The sequence below is a fragment of the Rhinopithecus roxellana genome, chromosome 14 (assembly GCF_007565055.1).
Source record: "Rhinopithecus roxellana isolate Shanxi Qingling chromosome 14, ASM756505v1, whole genome shotgun sequence".
Lineage (NCBI taxonomy): Eukaryota > Metazoa > Chordata > Mammalia > Primates > Cercopithecidae > Rhinopithecus > Rhinopithecus roxellana.
The window spans coordinates 35,621,840-35,641,538 of record NC_044562.1 but is presented as its reverse complement, the minus strand read 5'-3'; the positions used below and the strand labels follow the sequence as shown (position 1 = coordinate 35,641,538).

Genomic DNA, 19,699 nt, shown 5'->3' with positions numbered 1-19,699 from the left:
CTGTCAGATGGTTGTGACATTCCATTATTAGGGCTCCATTTCTTAGAGTTTTTCTCCATGAGCGTCCTTTTATAACATCAAAAATCCTGACCCTTTTGCTTGAATTACCTTGAAAAGGTGGAGGTCATGTGGTTAGGAAAGGAAAGCTGGTGAAGGGTGCATTTACCAAACTTGCAACGTGTGTGTGTGTGTGTGTGTGTGTGTGTGTGTGTGTGTGTGCATTAATTTAAAAATATATATTAAATGCTTCCCACGTGCTAATTCATCGTTTTGGTTATAATTATGAAGTGGTAAAGACAGTGCACTAAACGTCATCTCTGCTATCATAGAGCTTGCAATCTGCATGTTATGACTATGTAATTGTTAACATTTATTGAGTACTTGCTTTGTCCCTGGCAGCAATCAAAGAACTTTACACCAATTAATTTGTTAAATCCTCACAATGGCACTATCATGTAGATACTATATTATTTCTATTTTACAGATGAGAAAACTGAGACTTAGAGTGTTCCAAGGACACAGTAGGCAGCAAAGCCCAAATTCAGACCCAAGTAGTTTCACTTCAGACACTGAGCTTTTAATCATTACATTATATGCTTGTGTAATATCCAAGTCTGTTTAGATATATATTCAAATATGTAAAATATACAACGTTTCATTTTGAGACTGCATATAAGCCCAAAATATATTCATGCAATGTATGTGTAATACAATAAATAGTATAAAATAATGTCACAGTTTACCTTTTGCAACCAGTTAATGCTCCAATGGCTATTGTACTGCTAAGACATTTTATAAGTAGTGAAATAAAGATATCTGTAGCTCTTTGCAAGGGGTTGAATTATGTCCCCTTAAATCCATGTGTTGATGTCTTAATCCACAGTATCTTGGAAGGTGACTGTATTTGGAGATAAGGTCTATAAAGAGATAATTAAAGTTAAATGAAGTCATCAGGGTGGGCCGAAATCCAGTATGACTGGTGTCCTCATAAAGAGATTAGGACACAGATAGACACAGGTGAAAGGCTATATGAACATACAGGGAGATGACTCATAATGAAGCCAACCCTGCCTGCACCTTGAGCTTGGACTTCTAGCCTCTACAACTGTGAGGAAATAAATCCCTTTTGTTTAAGTCACCCAGTCTGTGGCACTTTGTTATGGTAGCTTTAGCAAACTAGTATAAACTTAATTGTGTCTAAGGATGAGAACACCACTCAATATCTGAAGCTAAAAAGTTGAATGGATAATACACTTAAGTGTGGAAGAGTTATACTGGTCAGAGCTACCCATTGAGCAAAAATCCAATTGCTGATTTTATATCCAGTTTTTGTGAAGAGTTTACTTTTGATTGTATTGGTTACAAAGGCAGGAGTTGGTTGAAGTCAGTCTTAGAAAAGTAGCTTGTGTTGGTCAATGAGACTTGTTTTTTGCCAGTTACAGAAGTAGAATAAAGTTGATAATAGCATTAGAAATATGTTCACTGTAGTGCATCCTGAGCCAGTTGGCTGACTTTCAAGTCGCATCTGTTGCTATTTGGCTTTTACAGGAATGTTCACTTAAGTTAGTTGTCATTGATCAATTAGATAGGTTTAAAATCCACTCTGATTGTTTACTCGTAAGCAGGGCTATAGAACTGTTGCTAATTGATTAGATGAGTTTATAACTAGTTCTGGTGTTTGTGACCATGGATGGAGAACACTGAGTCTTTTCCTGGGAGAGTGGTGACTTTTAAAATTCTCGGCAGTGAATAAAAATTAATAAGTATAACAAGGAATAGAGAAAAAGCTACAGATTAATCTATAAATAATACTATATCTTACTTGTGTAGGCATTATGTTAATTGCTTTACATAAATTTCTCTCACTGTAAATGGAGATTTGAAATATTTCCAATTACCTATGGTAGAGATTAAAAGAATTGCTATATGCAAAGTATTTAGTATAGTGTTTATGCAAATAAGAGATAGTATCAATAGTTTTCCAATAAGCTGAGTTTTAAACTCTGCAACTTCACTCAAATATCACATTCTTAACCACCACAATAATAATAAAATGCATATACATTATGGTTTCATTTATATGAACTGAGGTAGACACACAAGACAGTGAGGAAAGGTGATTGTATATATACGGACTAGTTCATGAAATATACAACAAACATGATTTATGGTAGTTGCCTCTGGAGGTGACCTAAAATGGGAGACTAACTTTTCATTGAATAGTATTTTGTAATATTTGACTTTACAACCATATTTTTATATTTCCTTTCTCAATAAAATATAGTTAATAAAAATTGTAGGGATGTTTTTACTAAGAAGGGCATGAGGGAATGTTTTGGAATACTGGAAACATTTCATATCGCAATCTGAATAAAAAATTACACAGATATATGCACAGATAAAAATGTATTGAGGTAAGCCCCTAAGATTTGTGCATTTTAGTGTATGTAAATTATATGTCACTGATAGTCTCTGTGTCTCCACCCAAGTCTCTCAAATTGCAATCCTCATAATCCCCATGTGTTGAGGGGAGGTGATTGGATTGTGGGGGCAGTGCCCCCCATGCTGTTCTCATGATTGTGAGTTCTCATGAGATCTGATGGTTTTATAAGCATCTGGCATTTTCCCTGCTTGCACTTCTCTCTTGCCTGCTGCCATGTAAGACATGCCTGCTTCCCCTTCTGCTATGATTGTAAGTTTCCTGAGGCTTCCGCGGGAACTGAACTGGGAGTCAATTAAACCTCTTTTGTTTATAAATTACCCAGTCTCAGGTATTGCTTTATAGCAGTATGAAAATGGACTAATAAAATCACTGATATAAAAATTGATTTAACATATCAAAAAGGCAGATTTTTGTTTTCTCTGACATTTAATTTATTTTATATTGTTTAACTTTTAGGTTCAGGAGTACATGTGCAGGTTTATTATATAGGTAAATTGCATGTCATGGGGATTTGGTGTATAGATTATTTCAAGACCCATGTAATAAACATAGTACCTGATAAGTAGTTTTTCAATACTCATCCTTCTCCCACCTTCCACCCTCATGTGGGTCCCAATGTCTCTTGTTCCCTTCTTTGGGTCTATGTGTAGTCAATGTTTAGCTCCCACTTAAATACCAAAACATGTGGTATTTCGTTTTCTGTTCCTTGTTGCTATGTTAGTTCACGTAAGATAATGACCTCCAACTCTATCCATGGGCCTGCACAGGACATGATCTCATTCTTTTTTATGCTTGAATAGTATTAATGGTGTATATGTAGCAGTTTTATTCTTCATCCAGTCTACCATTGATGGGAATTTAGACTGATTTCATGTCATTGCTATTATTAATAGTGCTGCAGTGAACATATGTGTGCATGTGTCTTTATGGTAGAAAGGCATTTTAAAATCTAGCCTTGGAGAAAAAAAAGTGCATCAAGTGGACTCACTTCATATTTTTGTCTTAAATTTTTTTCAAAAGCATATGAAATTCATTGATTAAGCAAGTCATTACAATGAGAAAGGACATTTGTAAGCATTAGCACTTTAATGATTTTAGTGATGATGTGCTTGGCTACTTATTTTATGATTTAATTTTGGTCTAATTTTTAAGAGTTTTTAAAGGTTTTTTGGTCTTAAATATGACTTTTGATAAGTATTATTTAATTTTCTTTCAAATTTTCACATGACACTATTGACACTTAAAAGACTTTTACTATTTTGAGGGAACAAGATTAATCTTTATACATAGGATTCATGGTCAGTCAGGCTAGGCTAGCTTGTGTTACGGTAACAAACAACCTCCAAATCTCACAACATGTGTATCTTGCTTCAGTTCTGTGTCCTTCATGGGTTGGAAGGTAGGTGTAAGGGGATTCCTGCTCATCATCCCAGGGATCCAGGCAGATCTCTCAGCCATGACTTCAAATGTTGTTTGTTTCTGCCAGGGGGAAAAGGGACTCCTGGAGGGCATTTGCATCTATCATTAACTGCTGAAAATGTGGAGTTGAGGAGAACCCCAGAGGAGTATTCCATGTCATTTCCACTTACCACTCTTAAGCCAGAGCTCATTGCATGGTCTCTCATAAGCCCATGGAGGGTTAGGAAGTGCACATCTACCCAGAAAGGCAGAATATTGGAAAGTTTTGGCAAATGGCCTCACTCACTCCATCTTCTTGCACATAAAGGGCTAAGGGACTTTGGAATCAGACAAAACTGGGTTAGTGTCACGGCTCTGGCACTTTTTATTTGTGGATTAAATGCCACTGTTTTCATCTCTAGAATGTGAATTACAATAGCACCTATCTCCTAGCATTGCTGTGAGGATTAAATATGATAACAACTGTCAAACACTTAGCATAATGCTTTAGGTATGCAATAAACAGTCAATGAATGTAAAGCTGCATCCTCCACCAGGAATCACCATTTCCCTGTAGTTGTTTAAAATGTTAATAGGCAATGGAAAAGTCAATGGGTGAATACGCTCCTGGGTTAGAACTACATTGAAGCAAAGGTGTTGGGGAATAAGACGGTGCACGCATTTCGTGTCATGACTGATCAGGATGAAAATAAATATTGAGAGGACTAAGCTATTTGTCCAATAATAAAGCATATCTGGTGAGGGTGGGTTTTTTTTTTTTTTTTTTTGCAATTTCATTTATAATCTCCTTGTAATTATGCTTACTTTTTCATTCAATAAGTGTGTCGTATCTTACCAGAGCTGTCTTAGGCTTTGGCGATGATAAGATGAAGGAGGTGAGTTTCTCTCGTGGAGCGTAATTCTAGAGGCAGGAGACAACAATAAACAAGGAGAAAAATTCGTGAAATAATTTTGTTAACAAGGACTGATATGAAGGAAACAAAAAGGGGTGACCCATTTGTCAAGTATTGGCATCTGGGAATATAGCTGAACCCTGAAATATCAAGGATGTGACACAGTGGAAGCTCAGTTCTCATTCATAGACTACCCAATTGTAAGGTCGCAAATGGCGGCTTTTCTCCTTGTGGTGGTTGAGAAACCCAGGTTCCTTCCAGTTTATGCTGCCTCATCATCTAGAGCCCTTCTGCATACAGCCGGCAAAGAAGGGAAAATAAGGAGTTTGGCAGATTATGGGGGATATTTTTTAAGGGCCAGGCCTATGTTGGACTTACTTCACAACTGCCTGTGTTAGCAATGGAAGAGATCCAAGTTACCCTAAGGTACCGACGGCGAATCCGTAGGTGTCTGGAGCAACTTCAGCCTTTGCCTCCTCAGAAGAAAGAATTCGACTGAGGGGCATAAAGCAGAAAAAGAGACTGAGGCAAGTTCCAGAGCAGGAATAGGAGTTTATTTTAAAAGGCTTTAGAACAGGAAGGAAAGGAAAATTCATTTGGAAGAGACCCAAGCGGGTTCCTGAAGGATCAAGGAAGAAAAGAGAGCAAAAAAGGGAGGACTTTAACCTTGATGCTAGGACTTTATAGGCTTACCTCTTTCCCATGATTCTTCTCGTAGGGTGGGCTTCCCGCATGCGCAGTGCTTTCGTTACCCTTTGGAATTGAGCACAGTCATGCAGTGTGTTTAGGGAGGTATATGCATGCCCGTCTGAGGCTTTTTCCTTTCTCCAGTGGTGTGTGCCCCCAGAATGTCATACTTCACCGTTTTGTCTCTTAACACACATGCCCAAGAAGCTACTTCTCCCTGGGGCCTGCGTTCAGTGAACACTTTAATGTTAACAAGTGTGGACCATCAGGAGATTGTCTCTCTCTCTCTGGCTAATAGGTTAAATATCATTTTTAGAGAGGCAATATCACGGAACCATCACCCAACATTTCTAGTGGGTGATGGGAGAGGCTTCTCCTGCCCAGCTCCTGCCTAACTAACTACCTATAGCACCTGCATTTCACTGAGCAGAACTCAGTCACATAGCCACACCTGACCTCTAGTCTGGCTGTGTGCCCAAGAGGAAAAATAAAAGTGTTTCATGAAACAGTTTCTGCTCCTCTAATGACTGGTTGTAAGAGAGAGGTCAGGAAATTAGATCTCAGACAGCATGAAAAATGTTGTGTTTGGATTGAAAGCAGCATGGGAAGGATGAGGATATGTGTATATCTAGATGAGAACATCTGCAAGAGAGGAAACAGAAAGCACAAAGGCGAGAGCATTCCAGGCCATTAGCAAACAGGAAGCCCAGTGTTACAGCTGTATGTTCTTGTATCTATCTGTACTTAGTTATCCTGACAGTACAAAGGAGGATTCTGGATGAGATATCAAACCATTTACTCACAGAGAAGACTATTTATTTTCTATTCCTCAATTCCTTTTGTGGTGGGCAGCAGGGCTGGGTGAGAACCAGGTATACCTTGTGGGTCCAGGAGGAAAGGGGTTATGGACCACTAGAAAGGAAACCCCAAACCATGAAATTCAATTTTCCTTCTTCCTTCTGGGGAGTGGGGGTTGGAGGGAGAGAGGGAAACAGAGAGAGAGAGAGAGAACAGTAAAGAAACCTTTGCTCTGAAATCTAAACAAATCTTCCCAAAATGAAGGAAAGCATCTGGGCTTGCAACCCTTGGATGTGAAGGAATGCCTCAGGGTGAGATGTCCCTGTATCTCCCCAAGGGTCTTTATCTTTAGGGTTGCTACTCAGTCATTCTTTAACTCAGGTGCCAGAACTCTGCTTAGAAAACCCTGACCATGAAGAAATATGAAACTATTTGAGGAACACAGTGAAAGAGAAGGAAGAGTGGTGAAGGCTGAGGTCAGATACAGAGACAAGAGCCAAACAATATAGGGCATTAGGACATAGGCAAAGAGTTTGGAATTTTTTTAGTGCAATGATAATTTCTTGGTTGGCTGTATGCAGGAGCAGGAGCATGACATGGTCTGATTCAGATTTTGTTTGTTGCTCTAGTGGCGGTGAAAGGGATGACTGGGAGTGGGGTAGAGTGGGAGAGGGAGGCTCCTGCCACAGTCAGGGTCTGTAGGATGACAGCCTGCCCCTAGAGTGGTGATAGCGGCAAGGGACGAAGCTGAGCAGAGTAGGGCTATATTTTGTAGAAAGACTTGTTGTAGTAGAATAAGGGTTGGGGCTGGAGTGGGGAAAGAAAGAGAGGTATTCTGATTCCCAGGTTTTTGGTTGTCTTTGTTTGTTTAAGCACCTGGTGATGCCATTTATATGTATAAAGATTTCATGAGGATCAAAATAGACAGTTGGGAAGTCGTAAATCAACAAGTCTTCTTTTGCTTATTATGTCTGACATGCTGCATCAGACAGGTCACCAGCAAGAAAGAGGGGACTTACAGAGTAAGTTCAAGTTTAGTGTTTACAGAGGTATGGGTGCCATTAAGGGAGCTAGCACAGCAGCCAGGGACTCCCAACAATGGGAAATTATCACTGCCCACTACCACTAGGTCTGAAAGGGGAGGAGAAGGAAAGCATTATTGGATGCAGTGTGCAAGTGGCCATGAGAAAGGATAACAGGGGCTGTGGAATTTGGTAGAGAATAGGGCCACTGACTTAATCACAGCTGAACAGGAGGTAGCAGAAGTGGCAATTTATCCATTCTCTCTCTCTTTCTGCTCGTCCATATCCTACAGGTACTTCTGTTTGGTGGAACCCAACCAGACCCCAGAGGTCCTAAGAACCTAGGCAATGTAGTTAGGTAGAGAGCCTGGCATAGGGCAGGGCAGAGCCAGGTGGAGAATGAATCTGAGGGCAACAGAAAAAACAGCACCCATGTCCCCAAGAGCACTTTAAGAAGGCAAATAGACATTCAAAGTTGGAGCGCAGTGGAGAAGTAAGGGCAGAGATGTCAACTGGAAAATATTCAGCATTTCAATAGTATATGACAAATATTAAGAGGCAATATTTTTCAAGCCCTTACTTTGTGCTAGGCAACATACCAACATTTCCTGTGCATTATTATCTCAGTTAATTCTCCTAACAAAGCTATAGGTTAAATGCCATTATCTTATTGTACATATCAGGCAACTGAAGCCCAGTACAGTGAAGCAATTTGTTTAAGGTCACACAGCTATTAGGTGGCAGATCCAATAATTAAGTCAGCCATTTCTACCCCCAGGGCCAGTGATAGAGATCATTACTACACACAGCTTCTCTGTCTGAGAGCATCAAATGCTGGAGCAATGCATATTGGGTCACATGATTTTTTTTTTTTTTTTGTAAATTCCTTTCTTTTTTATTTTTTGTCCTTTTGAAAGAAAACATTTCTGACAAGAATTCATCAAAGAAGAGATTCCAAATTTTAATGTCCCAGTTTGAGTATTGCTTTTGATTAAGGCTGTTTGCAGACTAGAATATTAGTAACCCTCATATTCCCTGTACCACAAAAAGAGGAGATTCGTTTTTATCTTGGGAACAAAGCTGTGTAGAAAAGCTTTTTTAAGATTTTTTAATTCATGAAACATTTATCTTCGAGTCAGGTTTTGTTACAGCAGCACAAATGTGGTCCGTCAGCATTTTCTTTATAACCCCATATTTCCAGGGCTTTTCAAGAGTGCCATAGAGATTCTACTTTGAATTAAAACTTGGCATTCAAAATTTGAAAAAAAAAAAAAAAGCTCCTACATTTTTCCTTACCAATTAATCAAATAGTTCAGAGATTCTCAAGTTAGAAAAGGACCAAATGCAAAACTTTTATTAATACAAAAAATATTTTAAGACAACTTTGCTAATTTATATCTTTGTAAAAATATTAACACTCAGTATACAAGTATTAATATTATATCACTGTATATTAGCTCTCAAAATTAACCAAAATGTTACTAAGATAATATAAGAAATGATGACATCTTATGCTTTGCCTTTTTGGCTTTGTGAGTAATTTATTTCTATTTTGGGAATTGGGATGATTTGAAGTTCTTAGCATAATTGGTTTAAAGTTATAACAGCATCAAGATACTAAACCATAATAACAAGGGTGGTTGGAATACTGAGAAAGTATCAAAGTGTTCCAATTTATTTTTGTGAAATTTAAATTTATGTGGGGAAATTTTACACTCTGTGAACAAAGATTCATAGCATGAATTGATTCTTTAAATTGATATTTGGAAGTTAACTTGCTAAGTATAATGGCGATAATGAGAACAAAGTAGAGCTTAGTGATAAAGTCTTTCCAACTTTGCTTGGTTCAGAAATACTCCATGAATGGCCAATAACAGTGAGGGGCATCATGATGATCTATCTTTCATAGCTCATTTTGCAGTCTTTTCTGTAATCTCTCCCAGTCTTCAAAGATTTAAGGTTAAGTAAATACAAAGTGGTGAATGAGAGCAGACAAAGACTTTTCAGTGAATCTACTCTTCTGACTGACTTCTCTCCAGCCACACTGGCTTCCTTGTTGTTCCAGAAATGTGTGAGGCAAACATCTACTTGGGGATGTTTGCTCTAGTTTTTCTTTCTACCTGGAACACTTTTCCTCCAGATGTCTGCTTGGCTAACTCCCTTACTATACTTTCATTCTCTATTCAAACCTCATCTTCTGAGTGAGGTCAAACTAGATAACTCTACTTAATAATGTGATTTCCCTTAGTTCCCAAATCCCAAAGTTCCTACTGTTACTAACCTTGCCTGACATTTTCTTTTCAGACTTACTATCTTCTAGTACATTTTATGCCTTTATAACAAAATGCCCATCTCCCACACTAGAACATAAGATCCGTGAGAATAAGGTTCTTTGTCTATTTGTTGACATGTCCTAAGCACCTAGAATTGTGCTAACAAATATTAATTACTCAAAAATATTTGTTGAATGAACAAATCGTTGAATGAAATCTGAATTTCCAAGCACATCGCAAGACTCTCCAAGCAATAGTCCACATATGACTTTCCCTTGTTCTCCTGCAGAATTTGGGTTACTTCCCTACAAGAGTCAAGAATGCCCTTTGAACATTGGTGTTCAAAATGAAAGACCCCACATTTAGATATTTAGATCCCTATTATAATGTGTTATAGGTCCATCTTTCATGGAAACATTTAAACTGAAGCTTGGACATTTTTGTAATTAATTTTAATTTTAGCTATTATTTGGGTAAGTTAAATTGAATGAATAGATGTAAAGTTTGTTTTTCACAAAACAAATGCTTATTCTATATTTAAAAATGCCACTGTACATATTTTATAAATTTTTGTACATGTAATGATGTTAATGCTGAAATGTGAAAATTCAGGAGCTAAAATGTGTTTCTATAATTTAAAAAGAAAAAGAGAGCTCCCACGTCTACCCCCAGCAGCAGTAGATATGCTGTGCTGAAAACAACAGCTTTCTAATAAGGAATTTATTAATAGTCCTTGGCCTTAGGGCTTGAAAGCTATGCTAATTGAGAAATAGAGCCACTTATTGAGAGTTTACTACCAGCTCAATGGTGTAAAAGCAACAACAGTAGAATTTCAATGTAGATACCAGTACTATAGTGTGCTCCCCACTCTAGTTCTGTATGATTCTGAATAGTAGTTGATAGCAAAAGGTAATATTTTCTATGGTGAGAATGTATTAATTCTGCGGGGAGGGGCTAAAAGTACTTTAAAACTTAAATCAAAGCATCTTTGAATTCCTTTTTACATTCCAAATGAAATTTATTTGACTTTATTTCTGTTTTGTCTTCCTAGGGTATATGTGAACAGTCACTTTATGGTCACATGCATTCTATCAATGATGCCATTTTTGATCCCAGGGTAAGTTCAGTTCTCCTAGTAAATTGTTTTTAATGCTTCATATATACAAATTCATTTTTATTAAACAAATTTCCAAGCTAAAATGGTAAGTTAATGGCGTGAGGAGAAAAACTTTAGAAATTAGTTGTAAACAATAGGAAAAATCCATAGATATATAGGGTTGCAGAATTTTAAAATTCACACACACACACACACACACACATACACACACACACACCCCAAGTCGTGGCAGGAGTGACAAGGAATTCTACCGTAGTCAACTTTACTCAAACACATTTTTAAGATACTTTTGTCCAATTTGGGCTTCAAAAAAATAGGTGAGCTATAGACTGCATAAAATTTTAATGCAAAATCATTAAAATAACTATAATCGCTCTGTAATTTTTCTTTAAGAAAACCTGGAGAATAAAAAGCAGTTAAAGAAACAAATTTTCTCCAATTTAGAACAGAACAATCTTGATTTGACACCTTTTTAATTACTCATGAAAAAGTTTCAAATACGTCCTTCTTCATATAAACTGATGACAAAACAAAAATGTTTATCTGCCACTGGAGGTATTCATTCAGGTGTAAGGATGATTTCACCAACAATGAAGAGTGTTGGAGAGTCCTTTGTGTTTTCTATGGTTTGAATGTATTCCTCCAAGTTTATGTGTTGCAAACTTAATCCCCAATGCAACAGTGTTTGGAGGTGGAGCCTTATAGGAGATGTTTAGGTCTTGAGGGTAGTGCCCTCCCCCCTGAATGGGTTGTCTTTTATTGAAGCTGTAAGTTCTATCCTTTTGCTCTCTCGCTCTTTTGTCCTCTCACCCTCTGATATGGGATGACACAGCACAAAGGTCCTCGTAAAGTGGTGGTGCCATGCTCTGGGACTTCCCAGCCTCCAGAACTGTGAGAAATAAATTTATTTTCTTTAAAGTTATCCAGTTTGTGGCTTTCTGTCATAGCGACAGAAAACGGATTAAGACAGTTGCCAAGTTAATTGAGGATATCTTAAAAGGGTTCAGATAGTAATTAAGGAAGGATGATTTAAGTCTGTTCTCAGATGAAAGAGATTTGACTAGATAGATGACCTCTCAAGTTCATTTAAACTCTATGATTTAAATCTGTCTAACATTTTGGTTGTCTGGAAGTTCCCAGTAGAGTAAGAATCTTAATTCCAAATTCCACTTCTTTTCCAATTAGCTATAAAAGATACCTGATGGATTACTTACATCTAACTTCACAATGAGAGCATAGTCAAAATTCTGTTACCATCATGCTAGTATCATTCTTTTAGAAAGAGGAAAAATGCTCACTAAAAATTACTGTCTACTAAGGGAAAGTTGATTGCTCCAATTTGAAATCGTGACTGTGTCATTGTCAGGCCTGGGAATTTTAATGATGGGCTCAACCAAAATTACATTTTAATAGATTGGTCTTTGTAAGAAATATTCCATCTAATTTTCTGTAGTGAGCCAATTAGTTGGAAAGTATTATAGATTAGTTCTAGATACCAAGGAATATTTTATTTCTAGCAGGGTATGGAAACATGTAAATACTATGGACCCATTATGAAATAGAATGTAGTTTTATGTTAGAAGTCCATTAAGTGGCTTATAGCTTCATATGCCCTACAAAAATTAAATGGGAACTGAAATGAATAATATTTTGTAAACAGGGATTTTGTTTTGGCAAGCAATAGTATAACTGCAAAAGACACAGCATTTTACATTCTAAATATTAAACTTAATAAATATGGAAATAAGCAAATTAGATTTATTGAATCAGCAATAAAGAGAGACATACATTAATTACCCATATTTCAAAGGACAAGATAACAGATATGAGGTTTAGGTGTCCAGTGTCAAAGTAGCTAATTTTTTAAATTATTATTATACTTTAAGGTCTAGGGCACATGTGCACAATGTGCAGGTTTGTCACATAGGTATACATGTGCCATGTTGGTTTCCTGCATCCATCAACTTGTCATTTACATTAGGTATTTCTCCTAATGCTATCCCTCCCCCAGACCCCCACCCCCTGGCAGGCCCCAGTGTGTGATGTTCCCTGCCCTGTGTCCAAGCTGTTCAGTTCCCACCTATGAGTGAGAACATGCAGTATTTGATTTTCTGTCCTTGTGATAGTTTGCTCAGAATGATGGTTTCTAGCTTCATCCATGTCCCTGCAAAGGATATGAACTCATCCTTTTTTATGGCTACATAGTATTCCATGGTATATATGTGACACATTTTCTTAATCCAGTCTATTATTGATGGACATTTGGGTTGGTTCCAAGTTTTTGGTATTGTGAATAGTGCTGCAATTAACATACGTGTGCATGCGTCTTTATAGTAGCATGATTTATAATACTTTAGGTATATACCCAGTAATGGAATTACTGGGTCAAATGTTATTTCTAGTTCCAGATCCTTGAGGAATTGCCACACTATCTTCCCAAATGATTGAACTAATTTACACTCTGACCAACAGTGTAAAAGCATTCCTATTTCTCCACATCCTCTCCAGAATCTGTTGTTTCCTTTTTAATGATCGCCATTCTAACTGGCATGAGATGGTATCTGATTGTGGTTTTGATTTGCATTTCTCTGATGACTAGTGATGATAAGCATGTTTTCATGTGTCTGTTGGCTGCATAAGTATCTTCTTTTGAGAAGTATCTGTTCATGTCCTTTGCCCACTTTTTGATGGGATTGTTTGCTTTTTTTCTAGTAAATTTGTTTACATTTTTTGTAGATTCTGGATATTAGCCCTTTGTCAGATGAGTAGATTGCAAAATTTTTCTCCCATTCTGTAGGTTGCCTGTTCACTCTGATGGTAGTTTCTTTTGCTGTGCAGAAGCTCTTTAGTTTAATTAGATCCCGTTTGTCTATTTTGGCTTTTGTTGCCATTGCTTTTAGTGTTTTAGTCATGAAGTCCTTGCCCATGCCTATGTCCTGAATGGTACTCCCTAGGTTTTCCTCTAGGGTTTTTATGGTTTTAGGTCTAACATTTAAGTCTTTATTCCATCTTGAATTAATTTTTGTATAAGGTGTGAGGAAGGGACCCAGTTTCAGGTTTCGTCATACAGCTAGCCAGTTTTCCAAGCACCATTTATTAAATAGGGACTCCTTTCCCCATTTCTTATTTTTGTCAGATTTGTCAAAGATCAGAGGTTGTAGATGTGTGTTGTTATTTCTGAGGCCTCTGTTCTGTTCCATTGGTCTATATCTCTGTTTTGGTACCAGTACCATGCTGTTTGGGTTACTGTAGCCTTGTAGTATAGTTTGAAGTCAGGTAGTGTGATGCCTCCAGCTTTGTTCTTTTTGCTTAGGATTGTTTTGGCAATGCAGGCTCTTTTTTGGTTCCCAAACTTTAAAGTAGTTTTTTTTCAATTGTGTAAAGAAAGTCATTGGTAGCTTGATGGGGATGGCATTGAATCTATAAATTACCTTGGGCAGTATGATCATTTTCACAATATTGATTCTTCCTATCCACGAGCATGGAATGTTCTTCCATTTGTTTGTGTCCTCTTTTATTTCATTGAGCAGTGGTTTGTAGTTCTCCTTGAAGAGGTCCTTCACATCCCTTGTAAGTTGAATTCCTAGGTATTTTATTATCTTTATAACTATTGTGAATGGGAGTTTACTCATTATTTGGCTCTGTTTGTCTGTTATTGGTGTATAGGAATGCTTGTGATTTTTGCACATTGATTTTGTATCCTGAGACCTTGCTGAAGTTGCTTATCAGCTTAAGGAGATTTTGGGCTGAGACGATGGGGTTTTCTAAACATACAATCATGTCATCTGCAAACAGGGACAATTCAGGAGCAGGTTGTTTAATTTCCATGTAGTTGTGCGATTTTGAGTGAGTTTCTTAATCCTGAGTTCTAATTTGATTGCACTGTGGTCTGAGACAGTTTGTTGTGATTTCTGTTCTTTTACATTTGTTAAGGAGTGCTTCCAATTATGTGATCAATTTTAGAATAAGTGCGATATGGTGCTGAGAGGTATGTATATTCTGTTGATTTGGGGTGGAGAGTTCTGTAGTTGTCTATTAGGTCTGCTTAGTGCAGAAGTGAGTTCATGTCCTGGACATCCTTGTTAACCTTCTGTCTGGTTGATCTGTCTAGTATTGACAGTGGGGTGATAAAGTCTCCCATTATTATTATGTGCGAGTCTAAGTATCGTTATAGGTCTCTGAGGACTTGCTTTATGAATCTGGGTGCTCCTGTATTGGGTGCTTGTATATTTAGGATAGTTAGCTCTTCTTGTTGAGTTGATCCCTTTACCATTATGTAATGGCTTCTTTGTCTCTTTCGATCTTTGTTGGTTTAAAGTCTTTTATCAGAGACTAGGATTGCAACCCCTGCTTTTTTTTTTTTTTTTTTTTTTTCTTTCCATTTGCTTGTTAGATCTTCTTCCATCCCTTTATTTTGAGCTCATATGTGTCTCTGCTCATGAGATGGGTCTCCCGAAGGCTGCACACTGGTGGGTCTTGATTCTTTATCTAATTTGCCAGTCTGTCTCTTTTAATTGGGGCATTTGGCCTATTTACATTTAAGGTTAATATTGCTATGTGTGAATTTGATACTGTCGTTATGATGTTAGCTGGTTATTTTGCCCATTAATTGATGCAGTTTCTACATATCATTGATGGTCTTTATAATTTGGCATGTTTTTGCAGTGGCTGGTACCAGTTGTTCCTTTCCATGTTTAGTGCTTCCTTCTGGAGGTCTTGTAAGGCAGGCCTGGTGGTGACAAAATCTCTCAGCATTTGCTTGTCTGTAAAGGATTTTATTTCTTCTTCATTTATGAAACATAGTTTGGCTGGATATGAAACTCTGGGTTGAAAATTCTTTAAGAATGTTGAATATTGGCCCCCACTCTCTTCTGGCTTGTAAGGTTTCTGATGAGAGATCCACTGTTAGCCTGATGGGCTTCCCTTTGTGGGTTACCTGACCTTTCTCTCTGGCTGTCCTTAACATTTTTTCCTTCATTTCAACCTGGATGAATCTGACAGTTATGTGTCTTGGGGTTGCTCTTCTCGAGGAGTATATTTGTGGTGGTCTCTGTATTTCCTGGATTTGAATGTTGGCCTGCCTTGCTAGGTTGAGGAAGTTCTCCTGGATAATATCCTGAAGAATGTTTTCCAGCTTGGTTCCATTCTCTCCGTCACTTTCAGGTACACCAATCAAATGTAGATTTGGTCTTTTCACATAGTCCCATATTTTTTGGAGGCTTTGTTCATTTCTTTTTACTCTTTTTTCTCTAAACTTCTCTTCTTGTTTTTTTTTCATTAATTTGATCTTCAGTCACTGATACCCTTTCTTCCACTTGATCAAGTCAGGCTACTGAAGCTTGTGTGTGCATCATGAAGTTCTCGTGCCATGGTTTTCAGCTCCATCACATCATTTAAGGTATTCTCTACACTGTTTATTCTAGTTAGCCATTCGTCTAACCTTTTGTCAGGGTTTTTAGCTTCCTTGTGATAGGTTCAAACATCCTCCTTTTGCTCAGAGAATTTTGTTATTATTGACCTTCTGAAGCCTACTTCTGTCAAGTCATCAAAGTGATTGTCCGTCCAACTTTTTCTGTTGCTAGTGAGGAGCTGCGATCCTCTGGAGGAGACGAGGTGCTCTGATTTATAGAATTTTCAGCTTTTCTGCTCTGGTTTCTCCCCATCTTTGTGGTTTTACCCTACCTTTGGTCTTTGATGTTGGTGACCTACAGATGGGTTTTGGTGTAGGATGTCCTTTTTGTTGATGTTGATGCTATTCCTTTCTGTTTGCTAGTTTTCCTTCTAACAGTCAGGTCCCTCAGCTTTAGGTCTGTTGGAGTTTTCTGGAGGTCCACTCCAGACCCTGTTTGCCTGGGTATCACCAGCAGAGGCTGCAGAACAGCAAATATTGCAGAACAGCACATACTGCTGCCTGATCCTTCCTCTGGAAACTTTATCACAGAGGGGCAGGCACCTACCTGTATGAGGTGTCTGTCAGCCCCTACTGGGAGATGTCTCTCAGTTAGGCTACACAGGGGTCAGGGACCCACTTGAGGAGGCAGTCTGTCCATTCTCAGAGCTCAAACGCTGTGCTGGGAGAACTCACTGCTCTCTTCAGAGCTGTCAGACAGGGACATTTAAGTCTGCAGAAGTTGTCTGCTGCCTTTTGTTCAGCTATGCCCTGCCCACAGAGGTGGAGTCTATAGAGGGAGTAAGCCTTGCTTCCTGGCCACTTTGTTTACCTACTCAAGCCTCAGCAATGGTGGACGCCCCTCCCCCTGCCAGGCTGCAGCCTTGCAGTTGGATCTCAGACTGCTGTGCTAGCAGTGAGCAAGGCTCCATGGGTGTGGGACCCCCTGAGCCATGCACAGGAGAGAATTTCTGCCAGTTGCTAAGACCTTGGGAAAAGCACAGTATTTGGGCAGCAGTGTCCTGTTTTTCCAGATACAGTCTGTCACAGCTTCCCTTGGCTAGGAAAGGGAAATCCCCTGACCAATTGCACTTCCTGGGTGAGGTGATGCCCCGCCCTGCTTTGGCTGGCCCTCCATGGGCTGCACCCACTGTCCCAGTGAGATGAACCAGGTACCTCAGTTGGAAATGCAGAAATCACCCGTCTTCTGCATTGATCATGCTGGGAGCTGCAGACTGGTGCTGTTCCTATTCGGCCGTCTTGGAACGGAACTCGCTAATATATTTTTATTTGCACACTTTATTCATATCAAAAGGACTATTACAATACAGCTCCAAATCAGTATCCCACAGCCTCATTAAAATTTTCCACTAATTGATCTTTTCCTTGCTGCAAATATTTATTAACTACTAATATTTTTAAAAAATAATATCTTGTTATGATGACTTTTTAAATGAAATTTTGGTCCCTTATATTGTTTTAACAATTGTGCTTTATGTCACATACCTGCTAACCAATGTCAGGAGGTTGAGAAGCAGCTGTGACTGCAGAGTGCAAAGACTCCCACAGGTCTCTTGAGGACATGACATTGAGACACAGTTCATATTCAAACAGACTGTCAAAGTTGTATTGAAAAAATGCCTATGTGGTACATATACAGAAGGCAAAAATTTTAGTTATTTAGTATTAGCATTGCTTATTATTTGGTCCCTTTGGGGATAGACGTTCATGTTGCAGTACTATTTAAAGTTGCATTTAGCTATTTACATAAACATAGTTCAGGGAAAATTCTGCAATTTCAGATTTGCAAGCAGTAATCACACATATACAACTCAATGTTATCAAGCTAGCAATCTAGATTCACCGAAACAAGAGTAATGTCAGTGAGATGTTGGGCACAGTGGCTCATGCCTGTAATCCCAATTCTTTGGGAGGCTGAGGCAGGCAGATCACAAGGTCAAGACCATCCTAGCCAATATGGTGAAACCCCATTGCTACTAAAATACAAAAAAATTAGCCAGGTGTGGTGGTACATGCCTGTGGTCCCAGCTACTCAGGAGGCTGAGGCAGGGGAATTGCTCAAACCTGGAGGCAGAGATTGCAGTGAGCTGAGATTGTGCCACTGCACTCCAGCCTGGTGACATAACGAGACTCCATCTCAAAAACAAACAAACAAATAACCCTCCTATCTCTGTCCACAACAAGAATCCTGCACCCATCCACAGACAAAAGTCTATCTGCAGGAGTCTCAGGATTCAGGTAGGAGGCTGGAGAGCCCCAGTGGAGCCCAAGACTTAGGAGGATTATTTTGAGAGTATAGTCCAGCACCCATGTAGCTGATCTGCTGATTATCCTCCCAGGTTCAAGCCTAGGAATAACCTCATTTCCCAAAGGGCTTGGCTAGATCCTTGTTTGGCCTTAAACCTGTGCCAAAACCTTTCCCAGGCATCCAAGAGGAACCACACAGACTACTGCCTCAGTGAAGAGACTTGTCTGCTCAATGACAGTGGCCTTCACACTGAACCTGAAAGTTGCTCTTTGGCTTGGCACCAGCCTCCCTCAGCTGAGGTTCCATATGAGAACTACTTGTACAAGGATGCAGAAGGAGACTTGCCCATATTCTCTCAGCCTGGGACTTTAAGCCTCCATGATGAGTTCACTAACCTCCATTTCACAACAGATGTTGAGGTACCCCAGTCTCAGTTCCAGCTCCCCTTACTTCTTTTGGGGAACTGTGCTGTCTATGCAAAGACCTGCTGGGAATTGCACATTCACGTGGGCCAGTGAGATAGGTTCATCAGCTGCTGTCACACAGCAGGTCCTGAGAGGGCCCAGTCCACTTGTGCAGAGACCTTCTGGGAAGCACACCTGTGTGGGCCATTAGAAAATATTTCAGTCTCAGGTTCCTGTTCAGCTTTCATCAACAGCCTAGGGATCCTCCTTAAGTCTTCTCCATGTCCTTCTAGGACAGAGAGCTATGCCAGCCTTGGAGCCTTTGTGAGATTCACAGCAAACCTGGACTGAGAGGGTCCTCTAGTGCTAAGACAAGTTCAGTGATCACAGGCTCAGGGAACACAATTAATCTTTTTAGATCTCTGGAAGACCCTCTGAAAAATGATAGGCACAATAAAGCCAGACTGTGAAGACTGGAACAAATATCCAGTCTTTCAAAGTGCAGACATTGTCACATGTCCATTATCATCAATAATATTCAGGGAAATGTTACCTTACCAAACAGAGAAAATAAGACACCAGACACTGATCTTAAAGTGTTAGGGATGTGTAATCTCTCAGACAAAGAATTCAAAAATAGCTGCTTTAAGGATGCTCCTCAAACTTCAAAAAATATAGAGAAACAATTGAGAAATTTATCAGAGAAATTTTATAGAGATTGAAATTTTAAACAATCAAACAGAAATCCTGAAGCTGAAAAATATAATGAAGGAAATAAAAGACACAGTGGAGAGCATCAGCAGCAGAATTGATCAAACAGAATAAAGATTAGTAAGCTTGGAGACAGTCTATTTGGAAATACAGTCAGAAGGGAAAGAGATAAAAGAATTAAAATGAAGAAGTTACAGGATCCTACAACAGTTGCACATCAAAGAAAAGCTCAGAAGTAGGCTTCACTGCTGAATTCTACCAAACATGTAAAAAA

General features: G+C 38.8%; 1 protein-coding gene across 1 annotated transcript in view; it reads left to right on the top strand.

Annotated features, from left to right (window-relative positions):
• The window catches only part of LOC104669232 (sperm-associated antigen 16 protein), a 677,326-nt gene that overhangs the window by 353,435 nt on the left and 304,192 nt on the right, over positions 1-19,699 (top strand). Inside the window, exon 5 of the mRNA XM_010372153.2 lies at positions 10,587-10,652. Within this exon, the coding sequence (XP_010370455.1) occupies positions 10,587-10,652 (66 nt within the window). The remainder of the gene's footprint in view (positions 1-10,586; positions 10,653-19,699) is intronic.